A 13,872-nucleotide genomic window follows, 5' to 3' on the forward strand; every position below is an offset into this window, starting at 1 on the left:
ATTACCTTCTATGCTTTAAAAGAAAATTATGTATAAATTAGGTTGGTCATAATTTTGATTTGGATAGGTTTTTGTTTTAATAATTGATTTTTTTTTTTTGGCTCTGGGAGTTTTGCTGCCTTGCTGGCCTATATTAGTTAAAAAATAGGATCTTTCTATTGAGTAAGTTGATCTTTTGATTTGTTTGATATTTGTTATGAGTAAGTAACATTAGTACATACACAAGAGTGGTGATAATATTGTTATTAAGCACATATATATCATCGTTGAATATATATTCTTTAAATCTATACATAGTCCAAATTCTAGGTGTTCATCATTGCGAGGTATCAAATGTTCTAAAATTGGGAGTGTATTTGTCTTTGTGGGAAGTGTTAACATATGTATTCTTCAATATGTGAAGTTAATAAGTTATAAGAGTTATGTTTACGTCCTTTTTTTAAAATTTACTCTTATTACCATTTATCATATGTGTTTATAATCAAGAGTGGTAAATAATATTATGATGGAAATATGCCAATGAATAAAGATTAATACCTAAAATGGTATAATCATAACCCTACTATAAACTTGGTAAAATCTTAAAAGAATATAATATAACTTTACTTATAATTATACAATGTATGTTAAAGATATTAAACGTAAGAATTTGAATAAATTATTATTCTATTATTAGGGGTAGATTTCGGTAAAAGAACTATTCTAATATAATAGAAAAATTACGTAAATATATAAAAAAAAAAAACTTAAAATGGAGCAATAAAATCAGTGATGAGATATATTTAATATAGATTTTAAAGAAAATTGTCAAGATTAAATCATCTCAGTAGAAACTTATATATCAAAAGTGTTTAAAGTATAAATATAATTCGTTTTGATAATATGCGATTAATATAAGAAAGGAATAACATCTTCCAGATAATATAAGAGTTTAATGTTTCCTTTTATAATAATATTCTATGAATTTGTTTAAAAGCTTAATTTTACAACACTTATTACACACACACACATATATATATATATATATATAATTTTGTATCTTTTACCATAAATATTTATGGATATTATAAAAAATAAAAAATAAACTCACAATAAAGTATTTTTAAAATATAAGTTAAAAAAAACAATATCAACTGTGACATCTCAATTATATTATAAAGATATATAATATAATAAAGGTATCACTATGAATAATATTAGAAAGCAGTTAAGAATAATAGGATTACAATGATCCTTAAACAGTACAATTTGAAAACTTGAAGTACTAGAGTTTTTCCTTTAAAATATAGAGAATTTAAAACTTAGAACATGACAAAGTTTCTTCAAGATATCCTAGGATAAGATAATTAAGCCTAGAGAACTAGGCAGCAACATTTCCTCCCCCATCAAGAGATGTTTCTAAAGTATCTCCTTGCCATCTGCTCCCATCCAAGTGGATGATCATCGCAAGGGAAACAAACGCAAACATGGCACAAACACAAGCAATTGCAAGGGTGAGCTAATTATATAAAAAGCATACAATTAAGAGTATGTACATACAAGATATTAATTTAAAGCAAACAAGATAAAACATTCATCCTATCATGTTAAATACTAGACTTGACTCGTCCGGACTTTAGAATGATAGTCGAACTATGGCGGGTCATGCACCCGTGGTGGCTTGTGATACTTAGGCTCCTCCGCCTTGGGCTCCCCCGCCCTGCCACACTCACGAGGTTAGTTTGTTCCGCGTCCTGGAGCATGATGGAAGCCTCCAAGACTAAGACCTCCTGCTACTCCTCACCACATGGTTCAGTCCTCTCTATGTGAGAAGAAAGACCATTGAAGCGTCAGGAAGACCCCCAAGACTGAGCTCCTACTTTCATTCTAAAACACTAAGAATCTCACCAAGAGATGGAACTTAGTTTACCACTTGGATCATACTCTCATCACTTTGTAATCATATACTTTTTGTCACAATCAACATATACATAATCTCAACAATACCTTACTCACCAATCACAAATTATAAAAATAACTACTCCCTAATTTAATCTAAGTTAATCAATACCATAATATTTTACAATTTATTTCCAATGCCTAAACCTTGTATAGATATAAAACCATGTTTCCTTCCGCTATATTATAATAATTATATTAAACTATACTTCTATTATAAATTTTCTATTAGACCAAAAACATTTTTAATTTATATTAAACCAACATTCATATTATAATATTATAATATTATATTATACGAACTTATTATTATATATAAAACTATATTATATTAATAAAATATAATAACATACATACTGTTATATAATATTAATATAATTTATATGTACAATTAATTTTTTTTGTATAATTATATTATATTAATATAATTCATTAACCTACGTAATTATACCTATATTATATTAAACTAATATATATATATATATATATATATATATATATATATATATATATAAAATCTATAATAATATAATATAGTATGATACGTATTACCTCAAAATAATTTATAATGCTTTCTTAATTATGAAATTGCTTGCTAAATTATTTAATATCACAGATTGCTTGCTTTCAACCTCACGTCACTATCTAATTGGTCGCCGGAGAGGGTTCAGATGTTTGAACGCATCAGACTCCCTTTCGACGCTAGCACATATGACTAGTCACAACTGATTGGACCAGGCCAGGGCTGCTCTATGATCAGGGATGTGCCAACTCAGGTTTTTAAGTCCCCTCTATCATACCAACAAAGAAAGGCTCTCAACCAGTTTTAATTAATTTATTTAAGTTACCTAAACTAGTCTGTTGTGCTCTAAACCTCAATCGCCCAATTTTTATGTTTTACCCCCTCTCACAATACTCTGAAAAAGTACTTGTACACTTATTTAATACCCATATACATGCTATCAGAGAGCCCTTACTCCAAACCCTCCAACCAGATCAATTTCAACCAAAAAAGATTAATTTCAACAGAGACAATTCATATACATCAAATTCACATGCACTATTTGAATATTTAAACACACAATAATTATACACAGCTTCACAGTCTCAATTTGGGCATCTAGTAAAATTAAAAATTGCAGGACAGCTTCACAAACACATCAGTTCAAATTCAACATGCAGATATTTTATAAAATAAATTCCAAAAAATATAATCAGCTCTCCTTACCTGGAAATTTCCAGCTCTATACCAAAGTTTGGTTCTATAGTACCCCGGGTCACACCGAACTTGGACCGCACCCTATAGATCACAAAATTGTGATCAAGAATAGTTCTTAGAGCTACCGTTGAACAAAGATTGGAAGGACAGAAACGAAAGACACATGCATCAACAGAACTGTTGCATGCTCAAAACCCTAGAGGCCTAAGGAAATGGGGAAACAGCTTACCGGCGAAATAACGAGAACCCAATCGGTTCAAGTCGAAACTCTCGACTCCGGAAATGCAGGGACACCACCTAACCGAAAATGCACTGGTTCAGTTTGAAGATTCAGTAGAGAGAAGGCACAGAAATAAGGGCTTAAGTGGTTCTAGAGAGAGTTCTCAGGAAAATGAACTCATTTTTGTTTCTCTTTTTTTCTTTAAAGTTCAATAAAATATAAAATTGTTGTTCCTTTTTAATAAAGACCCCCTCTTTTTAACTTAATTCTTCCTTCACTCCATCCCTTTTTATTATATAAATATATTTATAAAACAACGTCCTTACATCAACTAAAACAGAATTAGAAAATTTTAATAAATTGATATTTTTCTCCTCCATAACTTCAAAATTAGAAATTTTTCAACCGATACTTTTAAACAAGTTTATTAAATACGTATTACAAATTTGATCTCGGATATTGATGAATGTTTTTTTCATCTAGAACTAGAACTTCATATATGATTTCTTCACTTAAAAAGTGATTATAAAGGCTATATCATTTCTAGCTAGCATTTTTGGAAAAGTTAAACAAAGTTCTTAGTTATTTCATTACACGTGCATTTCAGTTTTTTTTTTAATCTTTTAACATTTGTAATTTGTTTTTTCACAGTGTTTATTAGTGTGATGTATTTATTATTAATCTTAATTGAAACTGAACATTTTTATTTACATCTTTCCTCTAAACCACATTATTTTTATTTACAATATTCAAATTTAAAAGTTGATTTAAAAATCTGAAAATATGTTCCATTTAGGCCAGTTGTTGATAATACTTTGTGTCGGATTGTAATAAATGGAACATTTGTTTATTAAAAGTATACCTTAAAATTTCAGAAAAGTTAATTGTAATGCAAACGTAAATTTTCTTTGTGCTCCTAATCCACAAATGCATGTCCAAATACACACTAACTGAATCATGTTCAACAGTAAGAGTAAAACAAAACACAAAACACAAACAAATTCTCCTTGTTCTCTCTGCTCATCTAAGAGTCTGAACATCAAAAAATAGCAGAATATTGATTCAATGTTAAGGAGATGTGTTCCAATCCAACAGAAAAATTGTTGAATTTGCCCAAAATTCATGCTCAGAGTATAGTTAAGCAGAAGTAGCACTTTCACATTCTGGCCTTAGCAACCACAGTAGTGCCTCCATCGATGTCAACAGCTCCTGGCCTAGTCCATGACTCTTTAAACTGCTCTTCAGTTACTCCTACAGAAACATCAAAGGCAAAAAAGGGAAACATCTTAGTATGTTAATTAACTGATTAAAAATCTTTCTAATGACAGTGAAAAACACAGTACTTTGTTGATGCAAACATGAAAAACACAGTACTTTATAATGATAGTGAATGACTTGCCTTTTCCCATTGCAGCAGTTGAAGCCACACCTCCTTGGACAGTCTTGAGGTATCTGTCATAGTAGTTAGCACCAGCCCATTTCTGGTGAGCAAGTGTGTCAACTCCATTGTTCCTCTCTTCTCTCTGAATCCTCTCAACATAAGCCAGCATGCCCCTGTTGGCAAAGTCTCTTGAAAATGTTGAAGTGATGAGTGCATTAGAATGCAGACCCCCAACTGTGATGAACTGCCACACATACCCCAACTTTGCAATCTTGGGAATGAAGTCTCTCATTTGCTCATCACTCATGCCAGAAGCATCCCAATTGAAAGATGGAGAGAGGTTGTACCCAAGCATCATCTCAGGGTGCTTTGATCTAACCCCCTCAGAAAACTCTATGCACTCACCCACATTGGGGCTTGCAGTTTCCATCCATATCACATCAGCATGTGGAGCAAAAGCCCAACCTCTCACAACTGATGCTGTTACAGACCCTTTGAACCTGTAAAACCCTTCTCTAGTTCTAGGCAAGTCCCAGTCCCAAAACAGCTTCCTCACTCCTAACCTCTCTGCTATCTCCCTACCTTCTTCATTGGAAAGGCACCTTTCATAACTTGAATGCTGCTTCCACTCATTCAACTTCCTTCTCTTCTCTTCCTCTCCAATGTTCTGTCTCTCTATTGCTTCCACAACTGCTTCTGACAGAGTCTTCAACTGTGCCTTTGACAGCCACTCATCCTCCAAAGCCTGAAGCTCAGCTCCACTTTTCCCACCAGCCATGTCTTCTGCCATAAGAGCTGCCAAGCTCTTTCCCCTGAGCTTTGGGTTGGTCACACCCAAGATAAATTGGTGGTCCCTAGTGTCAATGTTAGATTGAATCAAATTAGCAGCTTCTGCATCTGTTCTGGCCACCAGCACAGTTTCCACCCCCATAACATCAAACTGAAGCCTTGCTGCCACTAGCCTATTGATGTGTTCACTGATGGCAACCAGAACTTTCCCTGCCATGTGGCCACACTTTTTTGTCACAGAAGACTGGTCCTCAATGTGGATGCCAGCAGCACCTCTCTCCACAAAGAGCTTGCAAAGCTTCACAGTTGCTGTGGTGCCACCAAAACCTGTGTCACCATCAGCTATGATTGGTCTCAAGTAATCAACATAAGGGGTCCTTGCCCTCTCTTCCCTGCTCATGTTCATTCTCTCCTCTTTTTGTTTCCTGTCATGGTATTGCTGAGCGAAGAAGAGATGCTCAACCTTGTTGGGGACAGTGTCATAAGGGTAATCGGCAAGGTCAGGGCCCGGCTCATTGGTGGTGGTGTGAGTGGCTGAACACTGCCATCCTGAGACATAGATGGTGTCCAAGTGCTTCGCCATCTGAGTGACCTGAACAGGGTCAAGTGCACCAAAAGTCCTTGAAGCTGTGCCATTGGCTTGGTGGTTCTTCAGAATGCGCCATAGCTTTTTGGCCATCTCACCCGAGCCATAGCTTTGTCTGAGGTTGCCTCTCAGGGACACCACATCTCTAGCTGAGTATGGCCTTTTGGTTAGCTTGAACCTCTCAGAGTTCCACCATGCTTGCACCTCTGCCACTTCGGCTTCAAACCTGGCTTCTTCTTCCACTATCTGTTCATGTATAATTTGCATCAGCATTTTCTCAAGTATGTTGAGATAGAAAAACATGTATTATATAATTTTTTTCAATCCAAAATAAGTTTACCATAACAACAATTATGCTGAAGTTGGTTTTACCACTCAAAGAAAAGTTCAATTAGTTCGCATTAAACTAGTTTTTGCACACAAGTGAAAGCAAAGCAAAGCAAAAGTGCAGGGAGTTATTGAGCTTACTGATGAAGGCATAAAGAGTGATGAAGCCATGGTCAGAACTCTTTCTTTTTCTGCTAAATTTTATAACTTGAACAACTTTGAGAAGCTCATGAAAAAGGTTCTCAATTTATACAGCAACGGGGTCACCATCTAGACGAAGTCCTTCAAAGAATGGTAACTTAGATGAGACTACGGAAAAGAGAAACAAACAAAAACCCAGAAATTTTATCTGATCATATCTAATGTCTTTTGTTATTCTCTTACTTCGAAAACGTGACTCTTGAAAGCTGCATTTGCAAGCACGTATGGTGGTGGCACTTGTGTAGTAACAATTCAAATTGTTTATAACTTTCTGGCTTATCAGCTTCTTTTCTCTCCTAGTTTTGTTTGGTTACGTGAAACAGTTTGTATAATAAAGTTTACATCCACTTGTATAAATTAGTGTTGTATCTTTCAACCCAACAAGAAGATCGATCCTCTCTTAAATTAATCTTACAAATTACCTTTCAGTGAATAATCAGTGAGATTTGTGTTTTAATTATTAGTAAACGATTAACATCTGATATATCAAAATTAAAGTACATCGTTGAAAACAATTTTTACATTGTAAACTCACCAAAATTATAAGAGGTTCACATAAAAGCAACTAATTAATTATATATGTTAAGACAATAAAAGACATACATTTCGTGCAACTTCAGCATTTATCATAGTCACAACATGGTTTTGACTTCTACGCAAGGTTCCTACAGTCACAATACCGTGATGAAAATCACACAAGAAAACTTGACGCAGTTTTGTGATAATGTCTTTTTGTTTTTGTTTTCTCACGATTGTCCTTACACAATATTAACAGAAAAAGAATATCGTTAATAAAACCTTTGATTGAAAAAAACTAAATTAATTTCACTTTTAAGATTAGAAGGTTAAACTAATGTGATTTTTTTAGCAAATTAAAGTGCTCTATATTTGAAAAATTAAGATGGGAATATTTTTTTCTTTTAAAGAAGGGTATTAAAATAAAATATAGTTAAATGTTATTGATACAATATTTAACTATATTTTATTGTAATAAAGGAGAAGCGAAAGAATTGTGTAGAATCTCAAATAAATATTTAAAAAATTATAAGTCATGTTTAGAATGTTACTTTAATATAAAAGAAAAGTTTTTCAAAGCATATGAAAATGTAAATACTTTGTTTCTCTATATCTTTGGTGTTTATTAAAAAAAGTATGATATTCGAATGGTGTGAGAAAAAGACGTTTTTATTTTACTTTTACAACTGACACTTTTTTTTCCACTACCTTTTCTATTTATTACTTTACTGTTAATTTGTTAGAATGATTTTTTAGAATCACTTTTTTTGCTTTCTGATTTTGCTGTATATATTACACACCATACAATACTGGATTGGTGGGTTGAAATAATGAGAATAGTGAACCTTTTAATTCAGATTCATTTATGCTTTCATGGCATCATCGCTGAAACCCACCTTTCTTCTGTTTCATGATTTTCTTCTCTTCTTCTATATTCAACTATGGCTTCCACTAGCCAACTTACGTCCTCAACACCGGATCACTTAGTGAATCCGGCTCATCCGCTCTACCTGCATCTTGGAAAAAACCCAACGTTGGTGCTTGTTTCGTCTCTTCTCATAGAGAGCAATTTCCACCAATGGGAGAGAGACATGGTGATGGGTTGTCGCAGTCCACACAAATTTGATTGCAATTTAGAAATGCAGTATAGCTAGGAATGATTCCTAGGTCGTCTCTCAAGGACCAATTTTGCGGTTCAAGAATCAAGTCAAACACGAAGTGGGGGGAGGGGTTTTGAAAAGGTTGTGGTGAATACAGACAAATTAACTGAAATCCAAAACACAAATGCAAACAAAAATGTAAACACAGATCTAAAGAAAACGGTTTCAAACACAAACTAAAGAAGGTTGGTCATTTACTTAACTACAATGTTTCCAATCACAGATCCACAAAATAAGGTTGCAACTCAAACCTCTAATCCAACAAAGTTAACTAACTAAGCGAAGGTTAACCCTGTTTTCATAAAAGCGAACTAAGCGAACGCAGTGTTAATATCAAATCTAATTTACACCATTCAGTTACATCAACTAAGAGAAGATATAACACCAACTGGGCAACTAAGCGTATACCCAATTGCAAGTGCTAAAATAGAATTCACATTAACCAAGTCAGAGTGCACAGACAATCACAATTCAAGAATCTCAAGGAAACAGTGCAATATTGCCAATGACCAACCAAATTAATTTAAGCTACCATGGAAATTAAATTAACACTATTAAAAACCTTAGACAACATTCAAACATCAAACACTATTACAAACAAATTAACAAACACAGTTAAAAATAATTAAACTCACATTAATTCAAACACATTAAACTCAACCTAGCAACTAAATTAATTAAAAACCAAGGGAACCAACAAGCCTAATTTAATCCTAACAATTAATTTGACTAAATGACAATTAACAATTAATTTTAAAAGTCCAATTGGCCAAAGAAAACCACATGGTCGTGCATCATGTTCCTCCAAATACCAATTCAAAATTTAACTTTCAAATATCCACCAAATGAGTTGACTTCTTGTTCCATGTGCACCATTCTTCAAGGAAATTAAACATGTGCNTCAACAATCCCAATGAAAACTTCCCTTCTCTCTTTCTATGAGCAAAATTTCGGAATCCACACTTCAACACCAAAATTGCCGAGCCTACCAACAACCATTGTGCAAAAAGTGCTCTAAAAACCACTAGCTAAATGGACAATATATTGAATGCTTCTCCCAATGTGCTATGTAAGCAAAACCAAATGAAAATAAACAACCAAAGACCTTCCATCCCCTTGCAATTCTCGGCTGCAAAAATTCAAAAACCAAAGCTCAAAGTAGAAACATTCTCTTAGTCAAAAGAAGCATCATATGTTTGTTTGCCCAAAAATGGTAAAGAAATTAATTGCACTCCTCTATCTTCCTTCCTTTGCTCTTTTCGGTTTCTCCACCAATACAAACACCATTCAGCATTTTCTTCTTCCTCCCACCGAAAACACACACCCAAGAAACCCCATTTCAAGTTGCAACAACATTCAAGAACAATAAACCCACACTACTAATACTTCAAGCTCTTGTGCAAAAACGAAAATAATAACTTACCCTTCAACTCCAGCACTGTCCAGCCACAATAACACATCAAACTTTGGTTCCAAACTGGTTTCAAACATCCAAACTGAAATATGGAAGGAAAGAGCCAAACCCACAACACCCACACAACACCTTAAGCTCTCTTCAACCCAAAACTCACATAGAACTCCATTTTCATCAACCAACCAACCAAAATGCAAAGGAAACCGTGAATAACAGCAGCAATTGAAGAGGAAATGGAAATCTAAAGTCACTCAAACCCAAAAACCACCATGAAAATGCAAAGAAAAACTTCAAAGCTCAAGCTTCCAACTTCAAAGAACAAGGAAATGAAAGAGGGAATGATCGAATTTTCACCACAAATAAGTTAAGACAACCAAAAGTAAGTCAATGGAAGAAGAAAATCTGCATCATATTCATCGAAAATGGTCCAAAACCATGGCACCAAGCAAGCACCCATGAGAGCATGTTCAAACAAGAGAAACCCTAGAAGAAAAAAGCAAAAACCGTGAGATATGGAAGTGTTAAGTGTGTGCTCGGTATTCTCACCCCATATTACCGAGAATTCCCAATTTGGTGGGGTCCACACACTACAAGTCAACCCTAAAGAGATGCCACATGGCCCCCACAATTGGTTTTTTACAAAAATGCCCCTAAAAGGGTCCAAAACACCTAATTCTAATTAAGGGCTTCTAGAAAACGAAATTACAACTTTAATTAGAATTTAAATGACTAAATATTGAGTCTTGAATGTGCCACACCATATCCTAATGCTCCAGATGATATTTCCACAATTTCTCTGCAACCAGAAATGCGCTTAATCAGCTCAGAAAATCCAAATTAGCACAATTACGAATTCTCGACCAAATTAAGCAGAATTCGGAAAACGGGGAAATAACAGACAATTAAACACAATTCCCTGGTTTATTTAAGTGCAATAAACTAAATACAGTTCAAGAAATAACGACTCATCACATGGTAGTAGCACTTGAAACCAAAACCAAGGAGTGATTCCTTCATGGTACTCTTCCTTTTCCACTTACCACCGATCCTCTGTATGAAGCTTGGCGCAAATCTAATCGCATGGTAATGTCATGGCTCACTCGTTCCATGACTCCTTCCATCAAGCAATCTGTGATGTGGATGGATACAACTTCTGAAATTTGGTGAGATCTCAAGGATCGCTTCTCTCATGCTGATAAATTTCGGATTTTTGACCTTCAGGATCAGATTCTTGCTTGTCATCAAGGTACATCCACTGTTTCTGAATATTATACCCAACTGAAGATTTTATGGAAGGAGATGGAACTCTATCGCTGTGTTTTGGTCTGTAATTGTTTGACACCTTGTGCCTGTGGTCTCCTTTCTAAACTTCACAAAGAACGCAAGTATGATTATGTCATTCGCTTTCTACGTGGCCTCAATAAGAGTTATGCCCAAGTTCGTTCTCAAATAATGATGTTGGATCCCATGCCTTCAACTGTTAAAACCTTTTCTATGGTTCTTCAAAATGAACATGAATTTATTGGCATTAATTTGAAGCCCTCTGTTCCCGATGCATTGGCCTTTGTTGCTCTCTCCAATGATCAACCACGTTTTCATTCCTCCAAGAGACTCACTTATACTGCCAGCAAAATCCCTTCTAGGAACAACAAATTTTGTGAACATTGCAAGAAAACCAATCATACCGTGGAGACTTGCTACTTTCGTATTGGTTTTCCTGCTGGTTACAAAAAGCCAAAGCCCACAAATAAAACTTTTGCTAGTTTGGTTGTTGTGGATTCTTCTGCTTCTCCTCAACCATTTAATTTTGATGGTAATCACATCAATGATTAGTTCACTTTCTCTAAAGACTAGTATCAAGCTATCTTGGCCTTTCTCCAACACACTAAGGATCATTCATCCTCTATGAATCATGCTTTTGTTCATAACTTAGGTACATCTTCTTCTTTTCCTCATTGGATCATTGACAGTGGTGCCACTGACCACATTTGTCCAATTCAATCCTTATTTCATAACTTTCATCCCATCAAACCAATCCATATTAATTTGCCTAATCACACTACTGTCATTGTCTTATTTTCAGAGACTATTCATGTAGGTGCCTTATTACTTGTTGATGTTCTTTTTGTACCTGAATTCTCCGTTTCTCTCATTTCAATCCCTAAACTTGTTTCCACTATTAATTGCATGGCAGTATTTTGTGATTCTCACAGTTTATTTTTTCAGAGGTCACACCTCAAGATGATTGGAGCAGCTAGGAAGGTTGATGGTTTGTACTGTTTTGAAGAATCATACAATCTGAATCACAAGAAAGTTTTACAATCTTTTGTCATTACTGAATCCAGGATTTTTGTTGTCAATGCAATACATAACAGTGCAATGTGGCATCATAGACTAGGACACACTTCCAATTCCATTTTATAATTGTTATCTTCTCAACATCCTGATATTAAATACCAAAATTGTATGCCCTGTGATATTTGTCACTTTGCCAAACATAAGAAATTACCCTTTCCTGTTAGCATCTCCAAAAGCTTTCACCTCTTAGAACTATTGCATGCTGATATTTGGGGTTCTTACAAATTGTTTCCATTGATGGTTTTAAATATTTTTTAACACTTGTTGATGACTACAATAGGTTCACATGTGTTCATCTTTTAAAATCCAAAGCTAAAGTCAAAATTGTTCTTCCCAAATTCATCAATTTAATTGAAAATCAATTTGATACAAAACTAAAAAGACTATAGTCTGACAATGGCAAGGAATTTTTCTTAAATGATTTTTTTTCTTCCAAAGGCATTTTTCAAGAAACCTCATGCATTGAATCTCCTCAATAGAACGGGATAGTTGAGCGCAAACATCAACATCTTTTGAATGTAGCTCGAGCCTTACTTTTCTAGTCTGATTTGCCTTCTATTTTTTGGTCATATGCTATCAAACATGTTGTGCACCTCATTAATAGGCTCCCCACTCCTTTTCTTAAACACAAATCTCCTTATCAATATGTTTTTTGGAAACCTTCCCGATCTTTGAACACTTAGAGTTTTTGGTTGCTTAGCTTTTGTTAATATTATCATGGCCGGTAGAACTAAGTTAGACAAACGTTCTTCTAAGTTCATTTTTCTCGGTTTTAAACCAGGGGTTAAAGGCTATCTTTTATATAATCTTCATAAAAAAGTGTCTTGTGTCTCGCAATGTAGTTTTCTATGAGTCTCACTTTCCATATGTTACTGCTTGTCAACCCATTTCTCCTCATCACAACATTGGTCCTACTCATCACAATAGCTCTTTGATTCTTTAAATGCTTTTGACATATCTGGTTCTGATGTTTCTTCTCTCAACATTGATAATACTCTTGTTGAACCAGTTATGCAATTCAATGATAATTCTCATAATGTTTTTCAAACCATTGATCAACTTCCTAGAGTTTCCACTCGAAAGAGGAAGCCCCCTACTTATTTGTCTGCTTATGATTGCCCTACTTTTTCTTCTACTAACATTTCTTATAATACTCCTTATCCATTACATTCATATTAATCATATTCCAATTGTTCTAACTCTCACATTACCTTTTGCATGTCTTTATCTGCCACCATTGAGCCCACTTCATTTAAGGAAGCTTGTCAGCATGATCATTGGCAGCAGGCCATGCTTGCAGAAATACAAGCTCTGTAGAGAAACTACACTTGGCCATTGGTCAAATTACCACCAAATAAGAAGTTTTTTGGATGCAAATGGGTCTATAAAAATTGAACGCAGCTGGTTTTGTCGAGAGACATAAGGCACGTCTTGTTGCCAAAGGATTTACACAAACTGAAGGCAGGGATTTTTTTGAGACCTTTTCTCCTGTTGTGAAGCTCACTACTGTCAGATTTCTCATCTCCATTGTTGTTTCTCACAATTGGTTTTTATATCAACTTGATGTTGATAATGCATTCTTACATGGTGATTTATATGAAGATGTTTATATGAAACCTCTTCCAGGATTGCTTCTTCCAGAATCCCATTTGGTTTGCAAATTACACAAGTCTCTTTATGGCCTTAGACAAGCTTCTCGACAGTAGAATTCCAAACTCACATCTGCCTTAATTTCCTATGGTTTCTCACAAACTTCTGCTGAT

The 13,872-nt window shown here is 34.5% G+C and overlaps 1 protein-coding gene across 1 annotated transcript; it reads right to left on the reverse strand.

Moving 5' to 3' along the window:
• Window positions 1-4,208: 4,208 nt before the first annotated feature.
• LOC106754322 (isocitrate lyase 2) lies at window positions 4,209-6,784 on the reverse strand. The gene is made up of 3 exons (XM_022778590.1): window positions 6,602-6,784; window positions 4,777-6,379; window positions 4,209-4,628 (listed from the first exon to the last, which is right to left on the reverse strand). Exons 1-3 carry the CDS (start codon window positions 6,629-6,631, stop codon window positions 4,534-4,536), a joined length of 1,728 nt encoding a protein of 575 aa, XP_022634311.1. The 5' UTR covers window positions 6,632-6,784; the 3' UTR covers window positions 4,209-4,533.
• Between the last annotated feature and the right edge of the window lie 7,088 nt (window positions 6,785-13,872).

The sequence above is a fragment of the Vigna radiata genome, chromosome 2 (genome assembly GCF_000741045.1).
Source record: "Vigna radiata var. radiata cultivar VC1973A chromosome 2, Vradiata_ver6, whole genome shotgun sequence".
Taxonomy (NCBI): Eukaryota; Viridiplantae; Streptophyta; class Magnoliopsida; order Fabales; family Fabaceae; genus Vigna; species Vigna radiata.

Excerpts from the sequence above, each read along its gene's own strand:
- LOC106754322 (XM_022778590.1), bottom strand. The coding sequence starts at position 6,631 with ATGGCTTCATCACTCTTTATGCCTTCATCA. Across the intron at positions 6,380-6,601 it reads CACTCTTTATGCCTTCATCA|ATAGTGGAAGAAGAAGCCAG; the intron begins GTAAGCTCAATA and ends ATACATGAACAG. Across the intron at positions 4,629-4,776 it reads AACTGCTGCAATGGGAAAAG|GAGTAACTGAAGAGCAGTTT; the intron begins GCAAGTCATTCA and ends ATGTTTCTGTAG.